This window comes from Schistocerca americana, chromosome 11, assembly GCF_021461395.2.
Source record: "Schistocerca americana isolate TAMUIC-IGC-003095 chromosome 11, iqSchAmer2.1, whole genome shotgun sequence".
Classification (NCBI taxonomy): Eukaryota; Metazoa; Arthropoda; class Insecta; order Orthoptera; family Acrididae; genus Schistocerca; species Schistocerca americana.
In genome coordinates, this window is record NC_060129.1 from 99428135 (window position 1) to 99452294 (window position 24160).

General features: G+C 43.1%; 1 protein-coding gene across 1 annotated transcript; it reads right to left on the reverse strand.

Moving 5' to 3' along the window:
• Positions 1-228: 228 nt before the first annotated feature.
• Positions 229-22312, reverse strand: LOC124554068 (poly [ADP-ribose] polymerase tankyrase-1-like). Its single transcript, XM_047128112.1, has 5 exons — positions 22275-22312; positions 17610-18186; positions 13572-13694; positions 9619-9870; positions 229-776 (listed from the first exon to the last, which is right to left on the reverse strand). Exons 2-5 carry the CDS (start codon positions 18173-18175, stop codon positions 290-292), a joined length of 1428 nt encoding a protein of 475 aa, XP_046984068.1. The 5' UTR covers positions 18176-18186; positions 22275-22312; the 3' UTR covers positions 229-289.
• Between the last annotated feature and the right edge of the window lie 1848 nt (positions 22313-24160).

Here is a 24160-nt window from a genome sequence, read left to right on the forward strand (position 1 = left end):
ACTGGATTCTTGTAAGGTGTGTGAATATTTTATAGATGATGTTTATTAATAATGGGGTATTTTTCAACTGATGTTCACTTTTACGAACATTGCTAGTAAAATATTTTACAAACTGAATCCTCAGAAGAAAGGTTTCTCACGTTAGTCTGCAAAGACCTACTGCTGTTGCAGTTGTCGTGGTGTTACTGAAACAGTTATATTCACCAAAAAATCATGGGTAGAAATGAATGAAGAAAGGATTAATTTATTGTATTCCTTACTTTGAAATGAATACATGATGTTCCCTGTGTCAACTACGTGTTAGCAAGTCCACCAGCTGGTGCTTGTTGTTTTGCCAGGCGAGGTCCAGGGGGGTCTCCCCATCCTCATCCCTTGCCTCTGTATCGGCTCCAGCCTGCATCAGTGCAGCTGCCGCCTCTATGTGGCCACCAATTGCCGCCCTGTGCAGCGGCGTCGAACCCCACTGATTCCTCGCGTTGGGGTCAGCGTAGGCCCCCAAAAGCAGCCACACCACAGCTCCATGGCCACTCCGTGCAGCCAAGTGCAGAGGCGTGTTGTGCCAACTGTCCTTGGCGTTCACCTCTGAACCGCCTCCCACAAGGCTGCTCGCCGCCTCCAAGTGTCCCCTGATTGCCGCCCAGTGCAGGGCAGTCCGTCTGTCTCTGTCCCTCCCATGCACGTCCGTCCCTGCCAGAAGCAACGCTCGCAGCTGCTCCACCAACCCCTCCTTAGCTGCCTCTATCAGCTTCCTGCTTCTCTCCTCCGCAGAAATGCTCCTGCACAAAACAGTGATATTCTTACACTCTGTTATAAAGATGTACACCAAATGAAAGAAACAATCACAGATGCGAAACTACGAGCAGTGTAAAAAAACTTCTCCCTAAGAAACAGCATTCCTATGATAAAATCACATCCCTTGACCCCAGCGTCCTGTTGGTAAGAAATCACTGAACTCCAGTTAAACATACTGCTAACGCTACCTTTATGTGTAGGAATCCTTTCTAAAACTTAAGAAGAAAACATAGGAAACTAATCACATCTCTAATTAATGAAATACAGTTTCCTGACCTGACCCCAAATACGTTCAGTACAGTTACTAGAAAATTTTCTGACACACCAACACCAAATACAGAAAATCACTACTTTGCGCACAGTAGTTGGTCGACTGTCCCTGCCACCCATACATACACACTCTATATGTCTCACAGCAAACTAATCAGCATGTAAGCTCATATAAATATGCATCCATTGGAAGATACATCCACCAAAACATCCATCTACATCTATGTACACACTCAGCTGGTTTGTGGTGACAGGTACTCTGTACCTCTGCTACAGTCAATCCGAGTAACTTTGTACCACTTTTTTTCAATATTTTGAAAATGTTGACTGCAAAATAAGTTACACACCGTAATAGCTATCGTAACACTTTGTATTTACGGTTACTCAGCGCTTGGGAAAGTGAAAATGTGCACCAACTATGCCATATTCGAGTAAAATTTCTGTTTTAATACTTGTACAAAGTTACAGAGTAATTTATGGAAAATATAGACCAGTCTCAAAAAGCACCCTATTTTCAGACCACGCCAGAAGGAAATCAGACTGTAGTATTGCGTGATTACTTTCAAAACTCAAAATATTTGTATAGCCCTGGCATTGGTCAACTTAAATCACTGTAGCCAGAACTGTTCTATACACCCAACTTAATTTAAAGGACAATCTTTAAGCCTGAGAGCTTGTATGAAGCTGAAAAGACAACTGAAGTACTAATTTGAAACCTCAGAGGTAAAAATACTGTTGCTTTTAGTACAGAGTAATCCTTGTAGAGGGAGCAGCAGCTGTTTGAAACAAAAATAGGAAATGGTACAAAGATACCATGACTGATCAAAAGTTATCTTGATTGACCATAGTCGTCTCCTTTCCTGTTCCACTCGCATATACAGCCCTAACCTCTCTAAGTTTATCTTCATGTTCATTACGCAAAATATACGTTGGCAGAACTAGAATCATTCTGCAGCAGCCTCAAATGCCAGTTCACTAAATTTTCTCAATAGTGCCCCTTGAAAAGAATGTCACCTTCCCTCCAGTGATTCTGATGTGAGCTTCTGCAGCATATCCACAATAGTTGTGGGTTGTTTGAAGCTACTAGTAACTAACCTAGCAGCCTGCCTCTGAATTCCTTAGATGTCTCCCTTTAATCTCACCTGATGCAGATCTCGCACACCTGAACAGTACTCAAGAATCGGTCTGACTAGTATACTATATGTGAACATCTTTACAGATGAACCACTCTATATCTCGACATCTTTACAGATGAACCACTCTTTCTTAAAACTCTTCCAATAAACTGAAGTCGATAGATCGTCTTCCCTCCTATAATCCTTACATGCTCGTTCAGTTTCATATTTCTTTGCAATGTTATGCCTCGATATTTCATTGACATGACTGTGAGAATCAGCACAGTACCAACACAGTATTAGAAAATTATGGGCTTTTTTTTCCTATTCATCTGCATCAACTTACACTTTTATACATTTCGAGCTGGCTGCCATTCGTCACACCAACTGGAAGTTTTGTCTGAGTGAGCTTAAATTCTCCTACAGTCAACCAACGACGACACCTTTCAATACACGACAGCATAACCAGCAAAGAGCAGCAGATTGCTGCTTACCCTGTCCACCATATCATTTATCTATATAAAAAGTGTCAACAGTCCCATCACGCGTCCCTGGAACACTCCTGACGCTACCTTGTCCCTGATGAACACTCGCTGTCGAGGACGAAATACCGTGGTCTGCTACTTAAGATGTCTTTCAACCACTCACATATATGGGAACCTATTATGTACACTTGTACCTTCCTTAACGGTCGGTAGTGCAGCACCATCAAATGCTTTACGGAAGTACAGAACTACGCAATCCGCCTGTTGTCCTTCATCCGTGGTTCACAGAATCTCATATGAGAATAGAGCGAGTTATGTTCCAAATGAGAGATGCTTTCCCAACCATGATGATCTGTGGATCACAGCTTTTTCTTGTCAACGAAATTTATTATATTCGAACTAAAAATACACACAAGGATTTTTCAGTAGATCAATGTTACAAATATTGGTCTACACACTTGTAGGTCCATTCATTTCTCTTCTTATATGCAAGTGTCAAATGCACTTTTTTACAGTCTTTTGCAACTTTGTGCCGTCCGTGAGATTCTCATTAAAGGCAAACTAAGCAAAGGATTAATGCTGTAGAGTACTCTTTGTAAAACTGAAGTGGAAGTCCATCAGCACCAGGCGACTTGTTTATTTACAAGTCTTTCTCTTGATTTTCTACACCAACAATGCTTATGAAGATCTCCTCCGTATGGGAATCCTTGTGATGGTCAGATGATGGTAAATTGCCTTCTTCTACTGCCAAATCACACAGTTCAACGATTGACTTGACAGAGGCCTTACACCCTTACAGCAATTTTATGTGGGACCAGAATTTTCTCGGGTTCTCAACAAGATCTATTGCTAAAGTGTGACGGTGCTATTTGTAAACGTCTTATAGCGATCTTTTTATGGATGCAAGAATTTCTATTAACTTTTGCCTTCAGTTATTTGCTGTTCCTCTTTTCAATGAAGAGTGCAACAGCCTTCGCTTCTTCAGCACTTTTCGAAATTTCTTGTTGAACAACAGTTGGTCTTTACCGTCCTTAGTCCACTTACTCGGCAGATACTTCTCCAGACTATGATTTACAGTCTGTTGAAACTTTCCGATAATTCATCTACGTTCACTGGTTTCGAACTGAATGATGTCAAACCATTGTCAAATGGGATCTAGCAACTGTGTATCTGGTATTTCTAGCATAAATAGTGTCCTAGCTTTTGTGATTGGTTTAATGTTTGTAATGAGTGTCACTGTGAAGACATCATGGTCCGAAATTCCTGTCTCTATACAGATGCCGTCAGTTAGGCCAGGCCTGTTTGTAGCTACAAGACGTAAAAGGTTTCCATGGCGTGTAGGTTGTCGAACTAGTACATCTTCACGCACTCTCACACTCAAAAACCCAAGACACCATCCTCCTTCGCTTACACATACACTTTAACTATATTCTTGCAGCTGGCATGTGTCTGGAGCAATTACCAAAATGTGTGCACTCTGACATATTGTCACACTTACTACTGTAATCCGACCTTGGATTTCTGAACACACATTGTACCTTACAGCATACATGCTAGTACCCGGAAATGGCAGCTTGTCACTGGCATGTGATAACCTGTCTACAATGAGCCAAACAGAGAATACCTATATACCAGTCCCATGCACTGTGCGTTACATGTGGTCATGAGTAAAATAAAGCAAATTTCTTGCAAATCAGTTACAACTGAGAGCCAAGTGCTTCTACTAGTACGACAAAGGAGAGGTTGCTGCTGATAAATCCAGTATGGCCCAACCACACCCCCAGTTTCTCTTTTTACAGATATTTTGCGCACATGCACATGATTTCAGTATTTCAGCTGGAATGAAGTCTGTGCAAGACCGCACCAGTGTCACAATTTACCATTGAGCATGAGTTATGGCAGTTGGAGATTTCTGGTGAAGACAATTTGTTCAAAATAGTGGTTGGGTTCCACCTCCCCTCCCCCACCCCTCTATAATGTCACACCCCCCTCCCTCAATGGCTGGAGAAATTTTGCCTGCAAAAAGGATAATGTGTCTACTTAACTACGTCATACATCCACCCCATATGATGTCTCCTGACCCCACCCACTACCCAACCCCCACATAGTGGTGGGATATGGTCAGTCTCTGTCCAGTTACAGAAGAGGATAGTTAGTTTCGTTTACCTTATTTTTGGTGGGAAACAGTAATTCATTCCTGGAGAGGAAGGAATGGTATTTAATTAGTTAATTAATTTATTTAGAGATCAAATGGGTTACCTGCAATAGCCTAACCCAAAGACATGTGTGTTTGCCTAAACATGCGGGGTCCAATTGAGCTATTTCATGCCACATACAGCCAAGAGCACTGTTCGCCTCCCCCACTCCTACCTCCACTAATATGACTTCACCCACCCTCCACCAAGCTCCCTCCCATGACACTGTCGAAAAATGATCAGTTTGCCTGCTATTGGAGAGGCAAGTGAGGTGGGTGATCGTATAACTGTTTTTGGTGGGAAACGGCTGGTCTGTTCTCCACACTCCAACACCTTCTGCACCTACTATCGACCACCCCCATCCCCCACTATCTGCAGTCCTGTCCTCCCACTTTTTTTACCATTGTGTGTGTATATGTTCGCTTGAAGTTTGAAGACTGACTGCTGTACTTCACAATACAGCCATCAGAGTGACTTCAAACCATTCCACAATCACCCCCACATTTCACCACCTCCCATACTCACTTTCTACGGCTCCCAGCCTTACTATTTGCTGAGCACGTGTGCGACTTAGCAATACCACTCTAAACTGTTCTACAGCCGTTACATGGAAGGAAAAAACTTACCTACTGGTGTGGCTATTACTACACGCCCTAAACACGATCCTATAGATTGGGTGGAAACGCTCTGGATGTGTTCACCTGAGATTCACCTACAAAATTTTCACACTGAATTCATTAGTTTGCAGTACTGTGTCACAGCCCTTGCACTCATACGTCGTTCAAGGCACTTAGTATGAAAGGATAGGACAGGAAAGTATCACAGAAGTCCAGGAAGAGTTGCCTCCTGCCAGTCTTCATATGACTATCTGCTGGGGGTGGGATATATTCATAGCTTCATGCATACCAACACATTCTTACACTGTTCAGAGTACTTAGAATGAAACTAAGTGACAGCAATTGACTATATTGTTGCTTGACACCCTCATTTGGGAGAAAGATCGCCCAGACAAAAGTTATCAGTCACTGCTTCAGCAGCAGAAGCACCAGAGATTTGCCCTGCTTGTCTGCAAGCCACTGACAAAAGAAACCCCAACAAACCAATTAGAAGAACAGAAATTGAAAGAAACATCGATTTCAAAAAAATGATGTAATCCAACAACTAAACACCACTCAAAACCAAACAGCCTTGATGCTTCAAGACACAGACACACACACACACACAGACACATAGACACACACACACACACACACACACACACACACACACACACACACACACACACACACACACACAAATAATGGTAAATGTTTTACCGCTCTCAGAAAAAAATCATATAATCTAACAACTAAACAGCACTGAAGAACTGAAGAAATGTCCAGCAATTTAATTAAAATTGAGGGTGAAAAGCATTTCATCGACAAAATTCACTGATGATACTTTTGTGTTTCCCGAAAGTGAGAAAAAATCAATAGAGTTGCTGAATGTAATAAACAGTCGAATGAACACCAAATCAGGATTAATGAACAGAAGGAACAGGAAGGTATTAGGGAGTGGCAGAAATAACATTGATAGCAAAGTTTATATGAGAATTAAGGACCAAAAAGTACACGAACTGCAAGGATTCTGCTACCTGTGAAGCCAATTTACGCCGAGGGACAAAGGGAGGTTATTATAAGAAGTAATGTAGCACAGGAAAACAGGATATTCTTCGCAAAACAAAATTACTAATACAAAAAATAGGCTTTCATTTGGGGAAGATATAGGTGAATATAAGTTTGGAGCACATTACTGTATGAAAGTCCACAGCTCGTGGTCTTGCGGTAGTGTTCTCGCTTCCCGTGCATGGGATCCCAGCTTCGATTCCCGGCAGGGTCTGGGATTTTCCCTCCCTCGAGATGACTAGGTGTTGTTGTGTCGTCTTCATCATCATCATTCGTTCCCATTCTGGTCGGAGGAAGGCAATGGAAAACCACCTCCTCTAGGACACTGCCTAGTCGGTGGTGTAGATCTCCCACATCATACCCTATACTACTCGGAGTATGGGATCTCATCATCATCGCTGTATGAAAATGAATCGTGGATTATGGGAAAAGCAAGAAGGGAATCAGACCATTCTAAATGCGATGCTATAGAAGGATGTTAATATTAAGTGAAGTTATCAGAGAGGAACTCTGTAACGTGTCTGCAGAATAGGTTAGGATGGTGATATATGGAAAACCGTATTAAGTACAAGGGTCAGCGTAATTTGTCATATGTGAAGTCATCAGGGAATAACTGCCATGGTACTAGAGGGAGCTGTAGAAGGGAAAAACTCTAGGGAAGGACAGAAATAGGGATGCATACCAGAAATAATTGTGGACTTTGGGTGCTCACAGCAATCTAAAGCGGTTCTTCAGACAGACAGAAACATTGTCAACAGCAGGCTGAGTTTCTGCTTTGCATATGTGTTAGTTACTGGGACTGGCTATTACACCACACTATGGTGGGCGACGAAATTGGTTCACACGCTGACAAGCTAAGGCTCTGCCGACATTTGCTTCTGTTTGGCACTTGACGAGCATATTTCCTGTTACTTGCAGAAATTTTATGGCATATTATTGGGTTCTTTGTCCTCTTCCATTCCTGCCAGCCACCCCAAATGGTGTTACAAACATGTGTTTATCTGACCCCCATTAGCCCATTCCAATACATCAAGAGTGTTAGACGTTTATCCCTTTTTTTGTAGAGAGTTACACATTCATTGCAGTCGAATTCTGTCCCTGATACTAGATTTTCTGCTTATGACGCTGGCTTACGTGCCTGAATTATTGCTGGCACAGGTGATCAGATCTTCGACTTGATAGTGGAAGGAAAGTGTAAGGAAAATTTAGATCTTTATTGGATTTCTAGATCTTTAAATGACGTTTGACAACGTGAAATTGTGAGAAATGTACGAAACGTTTAAAAAATAGGTATAAGACATAGGGAACAGCAGGTAACGTAGAATATGTACAATAATCAACAAGGATTGGTACTTTGGTTAAAGATGATTGAAGACAGGGATGCAGGTAGTCTCCACAAATTTTCAGGCTGAACACTAAAGAATCGTTGGTGCAACTGGAGAAACTTCCTGGAATTTAATTGTAATTGAGGATGAAAAGGATTTCGTAGGTAAAATTCACTGGTGATATTACTGTGTTCACTGAATGTGAGAAAGAATCACCAGAGTTAGTGACTGTAATAACCAGTCGAGTGAGCACAGAATTAGGATTAATGAATGGAAGAAAGAGGAAAGTATTGGGGAGTGCAGAAATAGCACTGGTGGCAAAGTTTACGTCAGAATTAAGGACCACAAAGTAGACGAATTGCAGCGATTCTGCTACCTGAGAAGCCAATTTACGCCGAGGGACAAAGAATCCAGAACGAGATTTTCACTCTGCAGCGGAGTGTGTGCTGATATGAAACTTCCTGGCAGATCAAAACTCTGTGCCAGACCGAGACTCGAACTCGGGACCTTTGCCTTTGGCGGGCAAGTGCTCCACCAACTGAACTACCCGAGCACGACTCACGCCCCGTCCTCACAGGTACTGGCAGAAGTAAAGCTGTGAGGACAGGGCGTGAGTCGTGCTTCGGTAGCTCAGTTGGTGGAGCACTTGCCTGCGAAAGGCAAAGGTCCCGAGTTGGAGTCTCGGTCTGGCACACAGTTTTGATCTATCAGGAAGTTTTCAACATATGAATGTTTGTTGCACAGTAATGTATGAAAATGAATCGTGGAATAAAGGGAAAAAACAAGAATGAGATCGATGCATCCTAAATGCGGTGCAATAGGAGCATGTCGAAATTAGGTGAACTCATAACAGAAGAACCCTGAAATGTCTCTCATGAATAGGTGAGGATAGCGATATGTGGAAAACCGTGACAAGAACAAGGGTCAGCGTAATAGATTATATGTGAAGGCATCAGGGAATAAGTGCCTTGGTACTAGAGGGTAAAAACTTTATAGGAAGACAGAGATGTTAATGCACACCACAAACGATTGTGAACTCTGAGTGCTCACAGCACACTAAAGCTGTTGCTTGAACAGATGGAAACATCATCTACAGCAGGTAGAGTTCCTTATTTGCATATGTATTGTTACTGTTACTGGTTGTTACTCCATACTGCGGCAGAGTGACCAAAAGTGGTCCACACCCTGACAAGCTGAGGCTCTGCCGACATTTGCTTCTCTTTGGTGCTTGACGAACATATTTGTTGTTACTAGCAGAAATGTCTCATTCCTGCCAACCACCCCAAATGGTCTGACAAACATGTGTTTATCTGACCCCTGCTAGACCATTCCAATGCACCAAGAGTAGTAGAGGTTTATCTCTTTTGATGCAAAGAGTTACACATTCAGTGCAGTCATACTCTCTCCCTGGCACTAGATTTTCAGTCTATGACGTTGGCTTACATGCTTGAATTCTTATTGGCATTGGTTTGCTGATTTTGATGACAAGGGATCACTGAACTGTTGACAACGACTCACCATTTTCCCTACCAAACCTCCTCTTCATTAACGTCTTTCTCATGATAGAAACTCCTAATCCTGTGGATATCGCCCTGTTACCTAACTGTATGTTCTGATTTTATTCCCAGTTCAAGACTTTGCTGATCCTCATTAAATGCAGGCTCAGCATTTACACTTCGTCTTTCAGTATTTATATGTTATCTATCAGATAATGGTCGTGTGTGTGTGTGTGTGTGTGTGTGTGTGTGTGTGTGTGTGATGAGGGAACTCACTGCATGAGAGAGACAGTGGCTTCATTAGGTGGAGGAGTCATGGGCAGCACAGTAGCAGCAAGCCTCTGGCAGGTTGTGCTCGCAGTGCTAGTGGCGGTGGTGGTGCTGGTGCTGGTGGCGGCGGTGGTGTTGGTGGTGGCGCTGGTGCTGGTGGTGGCGGTGGTGCTGGTGCTGGTTGTGGTGGTGGCGGCGGCGGTGGCGGTGGTGGTGGCGGTGGTGGTGGTGGGCCCCAGCTGTGTAGCAGCTGGTGGGCTGCACACAGAGAGAGAGAGGCAAAGTGTGAACAAACTCCTTGGGGTGGCTCACTGCAGCCAGCACTGCTGAGGGATCGTCCACACACACACACACACACACACACACACACACACACACAAACACAGAACTCACGCCGACAATGGGACTAGTGGTCCAGACAGTGCAGACGACTTGCTAGTGACATAATCACATTCACCACCTGAGTTTCCCACAGCAGTTTATCACAATACCGCAACAGGTAGTTCAAAAGCAAGCTTGAACGAAATGTATGTACAGTGCCCTACACTTACACATAACTTAATTACAGAGTTGAAACTTCCTGGCAGATTAAAACTGTGTGCCGGACCAAGACTCGAACTCGGGACCATTGCCTTTCGCATTCATGTGTGTCTGTCTTTATAGCTGTTATAACGGTAACAATCAGTGAAATAGTAAGGACAAGCGACATTTCAAAACTCTGAAAAGTACCATGATTAACACTTCAAGCTGCTAATAAATTTCTTTATTCAACAACCAATTTTGAAATATGTATCACCTATAGGACAGCACCTCCAGAAAAAATTACAAGATATTTGGATTATCGTGTACTACCGTTACTGAAGTGTCCTCAATGGAATTTGCTCATCAGTTATCAGCAGGTTCTCTCTACACTGCACCCTCTGTAAGACGCCCCCTGCTCCGTTCCAACTCCTGTTGTTATTGGCGGCGTTACTGCAAGTCTACACTATGTATTTTGTGATATTCATATGTGGGTTACAGTGCCGCAGTGTGTCTGGCCTTTCAGAAGGTTAAGGAAGAAGGCAGTGGCATACTTGGTAATGACCTGAAGGTACTGGAAAATTCCAGCTGTATTATATCAAGTCCAGACAAAGAACCTGATGAATTGTAAGTTTGATCCAGGAGTAGATGCTGATTCAAAGCACAATTTAGTCATGCTGTTGAGTAAACTGAAGCTTAAGAGGATTGTCAGGAGGAATCTGTGTGTAAATAAATTGTATACTGAACTACTGAGGAAAACAATGGTTATTTTTAATTCTATGAGGCTGTACATAAATCGACAATGAATGCCAAATTTGGAATTTCAGGTGAACAGCAAATGATGTCTCTCAAAACGCCAAACATTAAAACTGTGAAGAAATCTTAGCATATATATATATATATATATATATATATATATATATATATATATATATATATATATATATGATGACTGATGAAAGAAAACTGTACAACAATAGACAGGGAAAGCCAAGAATACAGTATTGCAGTTCGCTAAGTAAAGGATCAGATTAAGTAAATAAAAAGTGATCATAGGATGGACAGATTCGGCATTTGTAAAAGCCTAAACATCCTTTAGTGAAATTAAATACAACGTTAAAAACACTAAGAGTTGGAAAAGAATTCCAATGTTAAATGCAGAGGAGAGAAAGAGAGAGAGAGAGACAGAGGGAGAGAGAGAGAGAGCAGATGGCTGAAAACAGTACACCGTGCTCCTCCATGAGGGAATGAACTATCGGATGACACAATATTAGCATAAATGAAGGTCAAGCATTGGAAAACATAGAGGATTGGCCATTTGACTCAAAGTTTAACAAAGCTCTAGAAGTCTTGCACAAAAATAAAGCAGAATGGTTAGAGAACATTCCTTCAGAATATATATGGTGCTTGTGGAAGGCTGCAATCAAATGACTATTCAACTTGATCTGTAGAATCTATGCGACTAGAGACATACCACCAGACTTCTAGAACAATATCATCTGCACACTCCAGATGCGACGAAGGGCTGATAAATGCGATAGCTTTCGCACAATGAGTTAACAACTCATGAATCGATATTGCTGACAAGATTAATATTCAGAAGAATGGAAGGAGGAAACTGAGGACATGTCAGAGGACGATAAGTTTGCATTTAGCAAAGATATAGGCTCCAGAGAGGCAGATCTGACCTTGCACTTTATAAGGGAAGCAAAGGTCTAAGGAAAATCATGGAAACTACACTGGATTAGCCTAGCTTTCAAAAGAGTGACAATGTAAAGTAATGTGACACACGTGAAATTCTCAAAAATACGTGTGAGATATAGAGGGCAGGCAGATTATATAAATAACTGTATGTACACTAATGCACAAGGAACAGTAAAAATTGAAGAAAGAAGTATCATGATTAAAATGGTGCAATATAGGGATTAAGGTAGTATCCTCAGCCGTTCAAACTGTACATCAAGGAATCGTTCGTGGAATTGAATGAACTTTGATGAATTTAATTAAATTTCAGGGTGAGGGATTTCACTGATAAAATTCACTGGTGATATTACCATGTTCTCGAAAGCGAGGAAGAATTACCAGAGCTGTTGAATGCAGTAAACAGTAGGTTGAGCACATGGTTACGATTTAAACAAAAGAAAGACAGAAGTATTGGGGAGTAGCAGAAATAACATCAATGACAAACTTAAAATAAAAATATAGTGGCCACAAAGTGAAGGAATTTAAGTGATTCTGCCACCAGGGAAGCAAATTTACACAGTAGGGCAAATCGAGGTTGTTATAAGAAGTAACGTCGCACACGAAAACAGATCGTTACAGGAAAAACACGGCTAATGCTTCAATTTGGTGGCGCAGTATCTGAAAATGTGCATTTGGAGCACAGTAATGTACGGAAATGAATCATCGATTATGGGAGATACGGGAAGAGAAGAGAACTGGAGCATTCAAAATGGGTGGAATAGAAGGATGTTGAGAATTAGGTGAACTGATAAGAAAGGAACTGTGGAAAGTAGGATATATCTGAAGACATCAGGGAATAAGCGCCATGGTACTGGTGGAAGCAGCAGAGAGCAAAAACTGTAGAGAAAGACAAAGTTTGGACTACATCCAACAAATAACTTAAGAATTTAGATGCAAATGCTGCTCTGTGGTGAAGAGGGCGACCCTGCACCCTCTCTTCCCAGAAATAAATGAGTGTATCTCAGCCCTTTAAATGTGTTGACAGACAGAAATATGATCTACAGTAGGCAGAGTTTATGCTTTGCATGTCTGTTGTTACTTTGACTACCTGTTACACCAAAATACAGTGTTGCAAACATGTTGGTCGTAGCCCTGAGGAGCTTAGGCAGAACAGACCACCTCAGCAGACTGTTCCTTTTGTTTTGATTCTTGAACAGAATGATTCTTGTTACTAGCACAAACTTAATCCAGAAGTCTAGGATCCTTTCTCCTTTTTTATTTCTACCACCGACCTTGAATTGCCTCATAAATCTGTCTTTACTCGCCCCTTGCTACAGCATTCCTATACTCCATGATTTTTAGATGTTTATATCTTTTTAAATACAGTGTTATGCATAAAGTGCTCTCATAATCCCTCTCTGTGACTGGATTTTCTGTGTGTGACGTCGCCTTAAATGCCAGAGTTATTGTAGGATTGGTTTACTGATTCTGATGGGAAGATATCACTGAAATGTTCACAATAGATTTTAGATTGTCCTTTCTCTCAAAATACAAGTTTGTCATTCTGTGGATACCACCCCATTATACATCTGACCATATGTTATGATTTCCTTTTCATTTCATGTTGCTAGCCCTCACTGAATCTAGACTGATGCTTTACATTTCCTTTTTTAGTCTTTCTACCTTCTGTACAATGTAGTGCTAATGTGTTTGTGTGTGTGTGTGTGTATGTGTGTGTGTGTAGTGAGGGAACTCACCAGATGCGAGAGACAGTGGCTTGTCCAGGTGGAGGAGACGTGGGCGGTGCAGCAGCGGCAGGTGGCTGGCAGGGTGTGCTGGCCGTGGTGGCGGTGGCAGTGGTGATGGTGGCGGTTGGTGCGCTGCACATACAGAGTATGCAGAGTGAGAGCTGGCTGGCCTGTCCACGTGGGGATGTGGCGTGGCTTACTGCAGCCAGCCTAGATGAGGGACCGTCCACACACAGGCCACCAGCAGACGACATGTGCCGAACACTGTGATAGCGGTCCAGTTAATACAAATGAATTGTCGGCGAGCTAATGACAGTCAGTTGCGCCACCTCAACTCCCTACAGCAGCTGAACACACCACCATACAACAGGTAGTTCCAAGCGCAGGCATAAGGTACATTCAGAATTACTGGACAGGTCAGCTCAGGTACTATCACCCTTGAAATTATCCAAACGACCTGAATTCCACTCCACCTGATTAGTATACACCCTTATAGTGTTACTGTCTTGCAGTCCCTCTGCTCTCTTTCTGGTATGGGTGTTTCATGGTTCAAATTGTTTACTGCAAGAGGCCACTTGGGGAAACTGGTCTGTAAGGCTGTCAGTCCGCAATCAGACTAATATCACAATAACGTCAATGCCAGAAAAAATATTATTATTAGATTATAGTAAACTCAAGTTTATTGCAATAAATGACATTTCAGACACTAACTTACTGCTTGAAATTACGTGGCGAAAACTTTTGTACACACTGAAATCCTGGACTCAGATCGAACAACGATTGTCTCTGTTAACTAAATACCAAAGATATTAAATATCGTTTCAGCCACAGGTAAGCCCGTGTGCACATGCTGCAACATTGAAATCTTCCATTGACGTTCCATAAAGTTTTGGGTGTATGGCAATTTGAACCCAGCACCTAATGGAATTGTTAACTAAGAACAATAATACGTTATATATCCAAATATTTCGTTGTTAGCGAGATGACAACCTGAAACGGCGAGACAAATAGTTTTGTCCCTTTAGTGGAATTGAATGCAGCACCTATCATTGTTTTCTAGCCACAAATACACGTTAAACATCTGCTTAGTTCACCTGTAGCGATATGTGCACATGTCTGAACTGGATATAATGTAACGAAAAGTTCTGTGTGACTGGGGGAATCTAAGCCTGCACACAGCATCTTTAATCACTGCACACAAGGAGACGTTGATTGTCGATTTCTGTTTCGCCAGTCGCTAGGAGTGACATGTTTTAACCTGCAATGATGCCTTGAAATGTCGGGTATGTGGCGAAGTCGAAACCAACACCAAGCGTCGTTGTTGACAAGACATGCACATACAATAAGAATCATAATTACTTTTCTCTTTTCGTTTGATGTGCACACACTAGCCGGCCGGAGTGGCCATGCGGTTCTAGGCGCTGCAGTCTGGAACCGAGCAACCGCTACACTCGCAGGTTCGAATCCTGCCTCGGGCATGGATGTGTGTGCTGTCCTTAGGTTAGTTAGGTTTAATTAGTTCTAAGTTCTAGGCGACTGATGACCTCAGAAGTTAAGTCGCATAGTGCTCAGAGCCATTTGAACCATTTGCACATACTACTAGTTCAAATGACAAGATGAAAACCTTTGCATCCAGACACGATTACGAAACATGCTAATTACTATGGGCGTAGCACTTGGAACGATTTATTAACGCAAAACACTTTCTTCACACCAGATGCGTGATGCTACATTCTGAGAACTCACATTTATCTTGATTGTACATTTTTTGACAGGGCCAAACAATTTCCTTTTATTAAGTTAAGGCCCTGTGGTTCAGTTGCCCTCCTGCACATCCTGATTTACGTTTTCCTATATTTCCTTAAATCGATGGACGCAAATGCTGAGACCTTTCCTTTGAAAAGGAACTATCAATTTCCTTCCTCGAGTTTGGGAGCTGTAGATTCTGCTTTGACCATAATGGTCTTGCAGTCGATAGGACTTTGAACCCCAAGTTACTCCTTTCTCTCCTACTAAGAGTTCCCTATTGAATTCAAGTGTTGCACGAAGATCAGACGTTCGCATTTCATCATATTTGCCAGTAATTGATTGGACCGTACTCGTAAACTGCCTAATCAAAACAATCCTACTCGAAATGACAAAACTGTTTTCTGATGTGAATTCTTCGCTGCACTTACCACATACACGCACAAAATGTTTCGTGCAGCGTTTTTGAATGGTTAAATATTAATCCCTATAACCTTCAAATGTACAACTTTCAATACATCACTATAAAAACAGTTAATAGCTCCAAATAAAAAATGACGATCGATAAACGGACTTATAGATCCCTGTATGACAACACATCAGACAAATTCTCTACGGTCATATGAATAAAGCTAATTGTTTCGGTTGATTATGCTCTTTAGGCCATATGCATCAATGTTGAATGCTATGTGAGAAAAAATTATGCACTTTCCTGAGCAGTTGCATGATACTTTCTTTAGGTCTCTTTCCACTCCCCCACAGCCTTTGGTAAATTTTTCCACATCGAACTTATCCAGAGGGATCACCTGTGCTACATAAGCTACAATTACTGAAGATATGCCTCGTCTTTGCCAAAATTAATGGTGTAAATAGTAACAGAATAATAATGAACGACCTGTTCAAAAAACTATTATATTCGATAAACAAAGCTGCTTTGTAGCTTAATACCATCTCATTGTAAGAAATAAATTCCTTTTTGAAATTGTAATAAAAGAACGACACTTCCAGAATAACAATGGACCCAGTGCCTGAGCATAGTATTGACTGTGTGTGAATGACGTCCTTATAAGCCAAATACATCTATTCTTTTTGTAAAAATATAAACCTCTAACACAAAAATAAAGCACTATAAAATAATTAACTACTCTTGACACGATGACACACTATTGCATCTATAAATGTGACAAAACTATCTTGAAAACTTTCTGGAAATTTGATTGATTTTGGTCACCAAGTTTATTTTGTATGATCCATTGTTAGTGTAACCATTAACTCGTACAAAATTACATCTTCTCAGCTGGGAGACAATACTTCCTGCAGAGATTTCTGCATCATACCATAATGCCAATTGTGCAGCTGATTGTTATGTGATTTTATTTCAGCGACTACAAAATCAAGTTGAAAGTACTCATTTCACTATTAGACCAATCGTCATGTAAAGTTACAGCGCATGTATTTGAGCTTGAGATGTTGAAAATCTTGGCGCTGAGCTGGGAGAGACAAAGCAGTAGTAGTGAGGTGTGAATAGCGATTACTCAAGCAGTCTGCTTTACTATGTCAAGAACATTCCACAGATTAACATCAGCAATTGAAAATTGGAAATATGTTGCCACCCTCCTCGAACTGTTCTGCAGTTCGCTACCTTACTCGAGGTGTCGGTCAGAAGTGACGTAGTTGGTCGCCATGTTTATTCAACGTCACACTATTCAATGGTGCCTCATTGTCGTCAGCCACAGAGGCACTGAACTACTTTAAACGCTACTTCATGAGAACAGGCTTACAGAGACCCACACAGGATGCACAAATCACTGTACTAGAGCCTGTGCTGGCAAATACAGGTTTCTGTCAACAGCAGAATGGCTCATGCTGTATTCACACAGTGAATGTACACTTTTCTTCCGACACTTGACACCAAAACCTGAAGAACCACTATTGTACACATAGTTAGACAGAATAATGTCTACAAATTGGTTGTTTGATGATTTTTCTTAGGTAACGTACCTGTCAATGAACTGGACTCAGTTTAGGGACTCAATAAACCTGCTAAAGGAGGACAATGGCAGTCATTTCCTGATGGACCAGAATGTTGTCTATGATGGTGTATTTTCCTTACACATCTAAGGAAACTCAGTTGCGAAAATTATAGAGTTGTAAATACACACACCCACACCCACACATACACACACACACACACACACACACACACACACATATATATATATATATATATATATATATATATATATATATATATATACCCAGAATTGAAAGACACGAATCAGTGGGTTGTCTCACACTTACCTGGTTCGTGGTGGTGGATCATACAGCAACCGGCTCACTTTGATCAAGTCTTCTGGCTGCTTCCGCATGGCATCTGCCCACCCCTGAGTGGCCATCACCTCGTGGGTATGAGTCTTAATAAATTCGATGGCGGTGCGCCTAAGGTCACTGCAGGAGTGGCGGACTGCGAGGGTGGCTGCGGCTGCCGCGGTCTCCACGGTCAGCTGAGCAGCCACCTGTCGCTCGCACTCCGCCTTCAGCCGCGACACCCCGTACTTATCCGCTGCGGCCAGCAGCTGGGGGGCCATGCCGGGCAGCTGGGGGGCCTGCAGAGTGTACAGGTAGGAGACCAGCTGCCTCAGCACCGGGCCCCCCACGTCCGGGATGCTCACCGCGCCGCTGCTGGCCTCGAGGGTGTCGTGGGCGAACATGGCGGCGAACACAGGGCTCCTATCCACCAGGACGGCCCTGTGCGCCAACAGCCGTGTGTCACCTGCCTCGAGTATCACCACAGCGCCATCCCCGGCGTCCAGCAGGTCGCCCAGGTCCACGGCCGCCGTCTCCGTGATGTCCTTAATTGCTTCCATTGTGGACGATTCTGAAACACGGCATCACCGAGAAGCCCTTTCAGCTTACAGGCAACCCTCGATACTTCTGCGAGCGATAGGCAGACTGGTCTTGAGAGACAGTGCATAGAAGTGGTCAGTCACCAACCAGTTGCAGTACCGTCATATCCTTGCTGTGTGAGACTCATGCCATTCCTGAATAGGCACAAATCTTTAATAATGCCATTTCAAATAGTTACTTTTTTCCTTCAGCACATTTTATTTGCACAACAAGTCTCAGAAGGAGCGGAGGCATCACTTCCATTATTTTCTCTACAAGGCGAATTTAATTGATCTGGAAATCGTTCGAAGTGGACATCTACCAAAATACTAAGAAGGTTGTCGAGAACTGTAGCAGTATTCAAAGAGATATTCTCTACACTTCTCCTGTTATTCAAGAAAACATTATTTTATGGCTGGAATGTGTATTATTCGTCATTTAACCAATAGTGGTGCGTGTATCCTTGCAGGAGTTGATTCATACAGGGGATCAACCATCTACTAAAACCTGAAGGGTTTTTCTGGGAAACATTACCTATGGGAAGCCGGCCTACTCAACCTGCAACACATTCTCAGAGCTTCTCAAATAGTCGAACAGAACGACATCCGACAACAACACACAGCATGATGTGTTGGAGCCAGCCACAGAGAATATGCTCTCTCTTCAACTAACACGTACACTATCATTTTGTAGCTGAAACCACGGTAACTCGGCATTTCAGATGGTAATGGTAACAGTAGATAACACTCGATGGTACAGTTTCTCAACTACGAGATCTAATTTTCGCTGAAGAAGTTCAGAGTTCGCACTTATACAGACTGTGTAGACTGTGTGCATTAGATGCCGAGACTGGGCCTTTGAATTAGATGGGAAGTCACTATTTGTTTATTCGATTTACATTGTTTTATTAGTAAAAGTCGCCGAAGAATCCATTTTAAAACCGGCATTCGAAATAGTTCTGTAGAAGTCGAGAATTAACATGGACCAGCCATTCAAAATAGTTCTGTAGAAGTCGATAATTAACATGAACCAGGCATCGACAATGTTTCTACTGATCTTCTCAGGGTGCGAGCAATGAACGTGAAAGGTTGGCTCTACATTCTTATGTGTTAAATCAGTGAACGAGGAACACTGTCCACGAATCTTGAAAGAGACATTTGGATTTCCATCCAAAGAAAGAAGAATGAATTGAAAAGTGAAAAGTTACTGAACGTTTAAGCTAGTTGTCCAGCCAGCGGAAATAGTAACTTTATTTCCTTAAAGAGGTGAAGCCACATTTCAAGAAACTCACTTCGGATAAAAAAAAGTGCGGGGTTGGTGGTATTTACACTGACCAGAGACACGCCACGCTGCCATCACACTGATCCAGCGACAGCCAGGTACCTCCAGACTGGAGGACAGCGGCCGCCACATATGGAGACATCGGTCACCACAAGCGGCCACGCCCTCAACACAACCGAAAGTGTTCATCCGTGACTGTTTAAATGTCGATAGACGGGGAGATCTGGAGGGGGGGGGGGCGATGGAGCAATCAATACTGAAACACTGTCGTCTAAGCCTCACAGATGCAGCAGGGTCATACCTGCACCACATCATCAGGGTGCAAGAAGCTATGTAGCTGTGAGCGAGGTAGCTGTTCACGTGGCTGAACAAATGTCATCTTGACAGAGAATGATAAATACCTTATGTCCGTAGTTTTGCCTACTTGACAACACCAACATTGGAAACAAAAGTGTGTGAATTTTACCCACACAACCACATGACTTTGTGCTTTTAGTTTAAAACGTCGACCCCTTAAGCGCCACCTACAGCTGCAGACAAAACATAAACCCAGGAGGAATGTTAGTTCCCTTATCTGTTGAGACATAAAGGGGTCCTGGAAACAATAATAGGTGAATCTGTGAATGGGAAAAGAACCAAAGGAACACATCGGCTGGAATCAGAGAGTGTTGGAGATTGGAGATTCACTGCCAAACAATCTCTGGACAGCACATTATAAAATATAGCAAATTGTTTCTGTCTGTGTCAGATATCTCATTCTTCAAAACAGCCATAAGGATCTAGCAAAATTGCGACTGGTGAAAATTTTCTGACTCAGCATCTCACAGTTTCCAGTAATGTGGTACGCCTGCTCAGGAACAATAGTCCTGAAATGCAGGTCCCAGTTTACTACCTGAACGTCAGAACGTGTGATATAGTGTACTGGAGGTAATATTAGCTCTATTAGCATGGAACGTTGGCATTTAATGCGATTTTGCACTAATTTCCAGATCAGATAATTGTAACACACATACATTACACACAGACGAAAGTACTTCTGAGACATGATTAGCAGCTGTTATACAAGTTTCTAATTTTGTTGTCCATCTCGTGTGACACCCTTCAGAGAGCCAAAGTCTTACTACGTGACAGGTTTGTTTACGTTCGACATTTTCTTTTTTCTACACTTGTAGAACTAATGCTTCGATCTGGGACTGAGGTTATACTAGGAGAAACCACATATCGGTCTGAAACATGTGAAGGTTTGCAAGTGGTTAAACTTATAGACTGATCGTCAGTTCTCTTATAGTTTTGGTGTTACATTTCTACTGTTCTGTAGTGTGTGTCATTCTACAGTCCAGACGTATTTCGACAATGTATGTAACTAAGTTTGTTTTTCTTGGGAATCCTGAAAACAAGCATGTAATTGAAAAAAAGTCAGCATTTGTGGCATGTGTAAGACGCTGAGACTATTACTGCTTTTCCCGTTTATATCACTCCAGCACGTGCGAATCGTCAACTCTAAAACGATAAAAGTATCTAGTTTTACATACAAATTTCTCATGCGTGCCTTACAATCCATTCCAGAAAATTTATGAGACCGTGCTGAAAGGCAACACCTCCGAATATTTCCACCTGTTCTCAACATCGGCTGAGGTATCATACGTCATACGTGTCACTCGGTCGACTTCCCCGCTTCGCTGACGCATGTAACAACCGTCTGCCGCTAGAGGGCTCTGATTCGTGGCGTGCGGCACGTCGCTGTGCAACGTAGCTACGTTAGTGCGTGAGAAAGTGTGGCGCCCGTAATTCAGTTTCTGACTGCAGAAGAGTCCGTCCGCACGCGGAGAACCCTGTCCTCCAGTGCGACGCTGCCAGACCTCACACAGGCGCTGCGACATCTGCGGCCATCCGACGCCTTTGTTTCACTCCGTACGGTCCCCACTTTGTCCCATCCGATTTTCACCTGTTCGCGAAATTTAAAGAAACGCCGTCGAGCACTTCACTCTGATAGTCATGTTTGGTGATGAAGTTTTGTTGTGTTGGGCGCTCAACAGCGCGGTCGTCATCGCACATACAAAGTCCCAATATTTCACACAGTCCAATTTCTTTACTTACCCACTGTCACGAATGATAATGATGATGACGAAATTACGAGGACAACACAAACACACAGTCCCCAGGCAGTGAAAATCCCCAACCTGGTCGGGAATCGAACACGGAACCCCATGATCCAGAGGCAGCAATGCTAGCCACTAGACTCTGGTAGTGGTGAAGAGGTGCGTGGGGAGGTGAGATTGTGGGCTCGTCAACAAAGTCAAACATTCTACAGTGACAGCACCGAGAAACTGGTCTCTTGTCGGGACAAACGAGTTGGTCGCAAGCATGGTCGTGTCGATTATTAGATATGTAGAATGTTAATAAACTTTAGATTTACTTAAAGTGCTTTAAGAGTTTTCAGATAAAAAAAAATCGGAGGCATTACTTTACAGCTAGCACAAATATTTGCAATCTCAAATTTTACTTTCACATTAGTGTTCATGCGTTTTATTAAAATATTAATAAATACGTTGTCTGGAGTATTATTCTGGTTTTTTCGCTGCGTGACATATAAAATGAACAGAATTAAAATGATTGGACGCAGAGCCTCGACCCAAGACCTGTGGATAATCGCACTGAAGTCTTTCTGGTGTGCCAGTCGCTAGCTGGGAGTTTTGCTGACATAGATGACTCATTCCTGGCCCGACCCGCGCCAAAAAACCTAACGTTTGCTAAACGCTTGGCGTTCTGCAGCCCCCATTTAGTAGCGCCGCTACTCACCCTGTAGAGTGTAGGCGGACCGGGGCAGAGTGACGTCAGACGAGGGAGCGCCGTCGGCAGCGCAGGTGGCGGCAGCCGCTCTTATACACCTGCTACGGCCGGCGCGTGACGTCACCCGCGGGCAGCGCCTGCCGGCTTATCTGCCGCATCCGAGGTCACGCGTGTCACCTGCCGCGTGAGCGCGCTTGCGCAATCCGCCCGTCCGTTCGCAGACAAATGTTTTATTCCCCTGGGATGTGATATGTCGCAATGCACTCGATAACTCGTTTAAATTCGATAATCCGTAATTGAAAAATTTGTCGCATTTTCAGTTTGAAAGACGTCAAACGGTAACTTTTGGCATTGGATGTAGAATGGCCACGATTGTACCACAAATGATAGTCGGTCAGTTGTCCTTGATTCCAGTCAGACGGACTAAACAGGTCACATATGTATTTTGCAACTATGTAGCAGTTTTTGACATAAAATTAATTACTCTGGCACTGCCTGCTAATGAAATTGCAACAGAAGCAGGAATATCAATTAACAATACTTGCTGTGGATACTACAGCGTAATACCGAGGATGCACGATTAAGTTTTGTAGGTGATTCAGGGTATACAGGGTGCGACATTCAGTACTCAAAGCTGCCATCTCTGGCATCAACAGTCGCTCTAATATGGCTGCCCATCAAGCTGAACCGGGCTCAGACGACAAATACACGTGTGCCTCCATGCTGCTTCAGCTGTCTGCCAGGGGCCACCATAGTGGCTGCCAAGTGGTGGCGTCCCAGCCTCCCAGCAACAAGCCACCAGAGGTCTCCACTGGCTGAGAGATCTGGAGAATGGACTGACCAGGGAGACAGTCCAGCGCCCTCCGTATGGCGGCATGTCAGGGAGGCACTGTCAGCATGTGGTCTTGCGTTATCTCGTCGGAAAATAGTATTACGTAGACCTCAAAAGTTGGGCACATCAGTCAGCCTTAGCACATCAGAAATGTACCCGGCAACATCTATGTTATAGGTTAAGTGAACTAGATTGTTTCACGTACGAAATGGCACCCCATACCACCACCTCAGGTGGTAGGCCTTCATGCTGATGACAAATGCAGCCTGGATACGTTTGTTTCCTATTTAGCGACCACACGCAGATAGATCCACCGTCATACGGTACACAGAAAAGGGACTGATCTCTAACGATGATACGGCGCCAGCCCTGTGTACTGCGCTGTTGCTGCACTGTTGCTGCACACACCACTGTCACTGCGCCCATCTCTGCTGTTGGCGTTGAGGGAAGTCTCGACAGTGCTCGCCGTGCTGGCGGCCTGTGCTGCACACCAGATGTCGTTGTGCTGTGCCCTGCAGTGCACCTTACAGTACATGGTGCAGGATACATTGTAAGTCGCTGACACTTCCCCTTTTTCTTGTTCCAGTCGAGAATGCTTCAAGGGAGGAACGGTTGTCAGTAAGCCTCTGTGTGTGTTCGACTCTCTCCAATTCTACCTTCACGGTCTTTTGCGAGATGACTGCAAGTACATTCTATGAACTTTAACATTAAACCACGCAGTGCTGCAGAATGTGTCTCATGCAGCATCTCCATGATGCTTGTGTAACGGAACAAGCTACTCTTCTGTTGATCTTCGTTAATTCCTGGATCAATCCTACCTGCTACAGATCCCAGACTGACGAGCAATATCCAAGTATTGGCCGAACGACTGTTTTGTGAGCTGCCTCCTCTGTGACGGTCCTTCCAATGAACTTCAGTCTGTCACCTAGGTTACCAACTGTTACTTTTACATGGACGTTCCAATTCCAGTCACTCTGTACACATACACACGGAAATTTTATGGATTTGTCTGCTTCCAGTGATTGTTGTGCAATCATGTAATAATGGGACTTGCTCCCTATTT

What these genes read in the sequence shown, in the direction of transcription:
- LOC124554068 (XM_047128112.1), bottom strand. Translation starts at nt 18,175, where the DNA reads ATGGAAGCAATTAAGGACATCACGGAGACGGCGGCCGTGGACCTGGGC. An exon ending in GCCACTGTCTCTCGCATCTG is followed by an intron (nt 9,871 to 13,571) that starts GTGAGTTCCCTC and finishes CTCTGTGTGCAG; the next exon opens with CCCACCAGCTGCTACACAGC. An exon ending in GCCACTGTCTCTCTCATGCA is followed by an intron (nt 777 to 9,618) that starts GTGAGTTCCCTC and finishes TGTTTTGTGCAG; the next exon opens with GAGCATTTCTGCGGAGGAGA.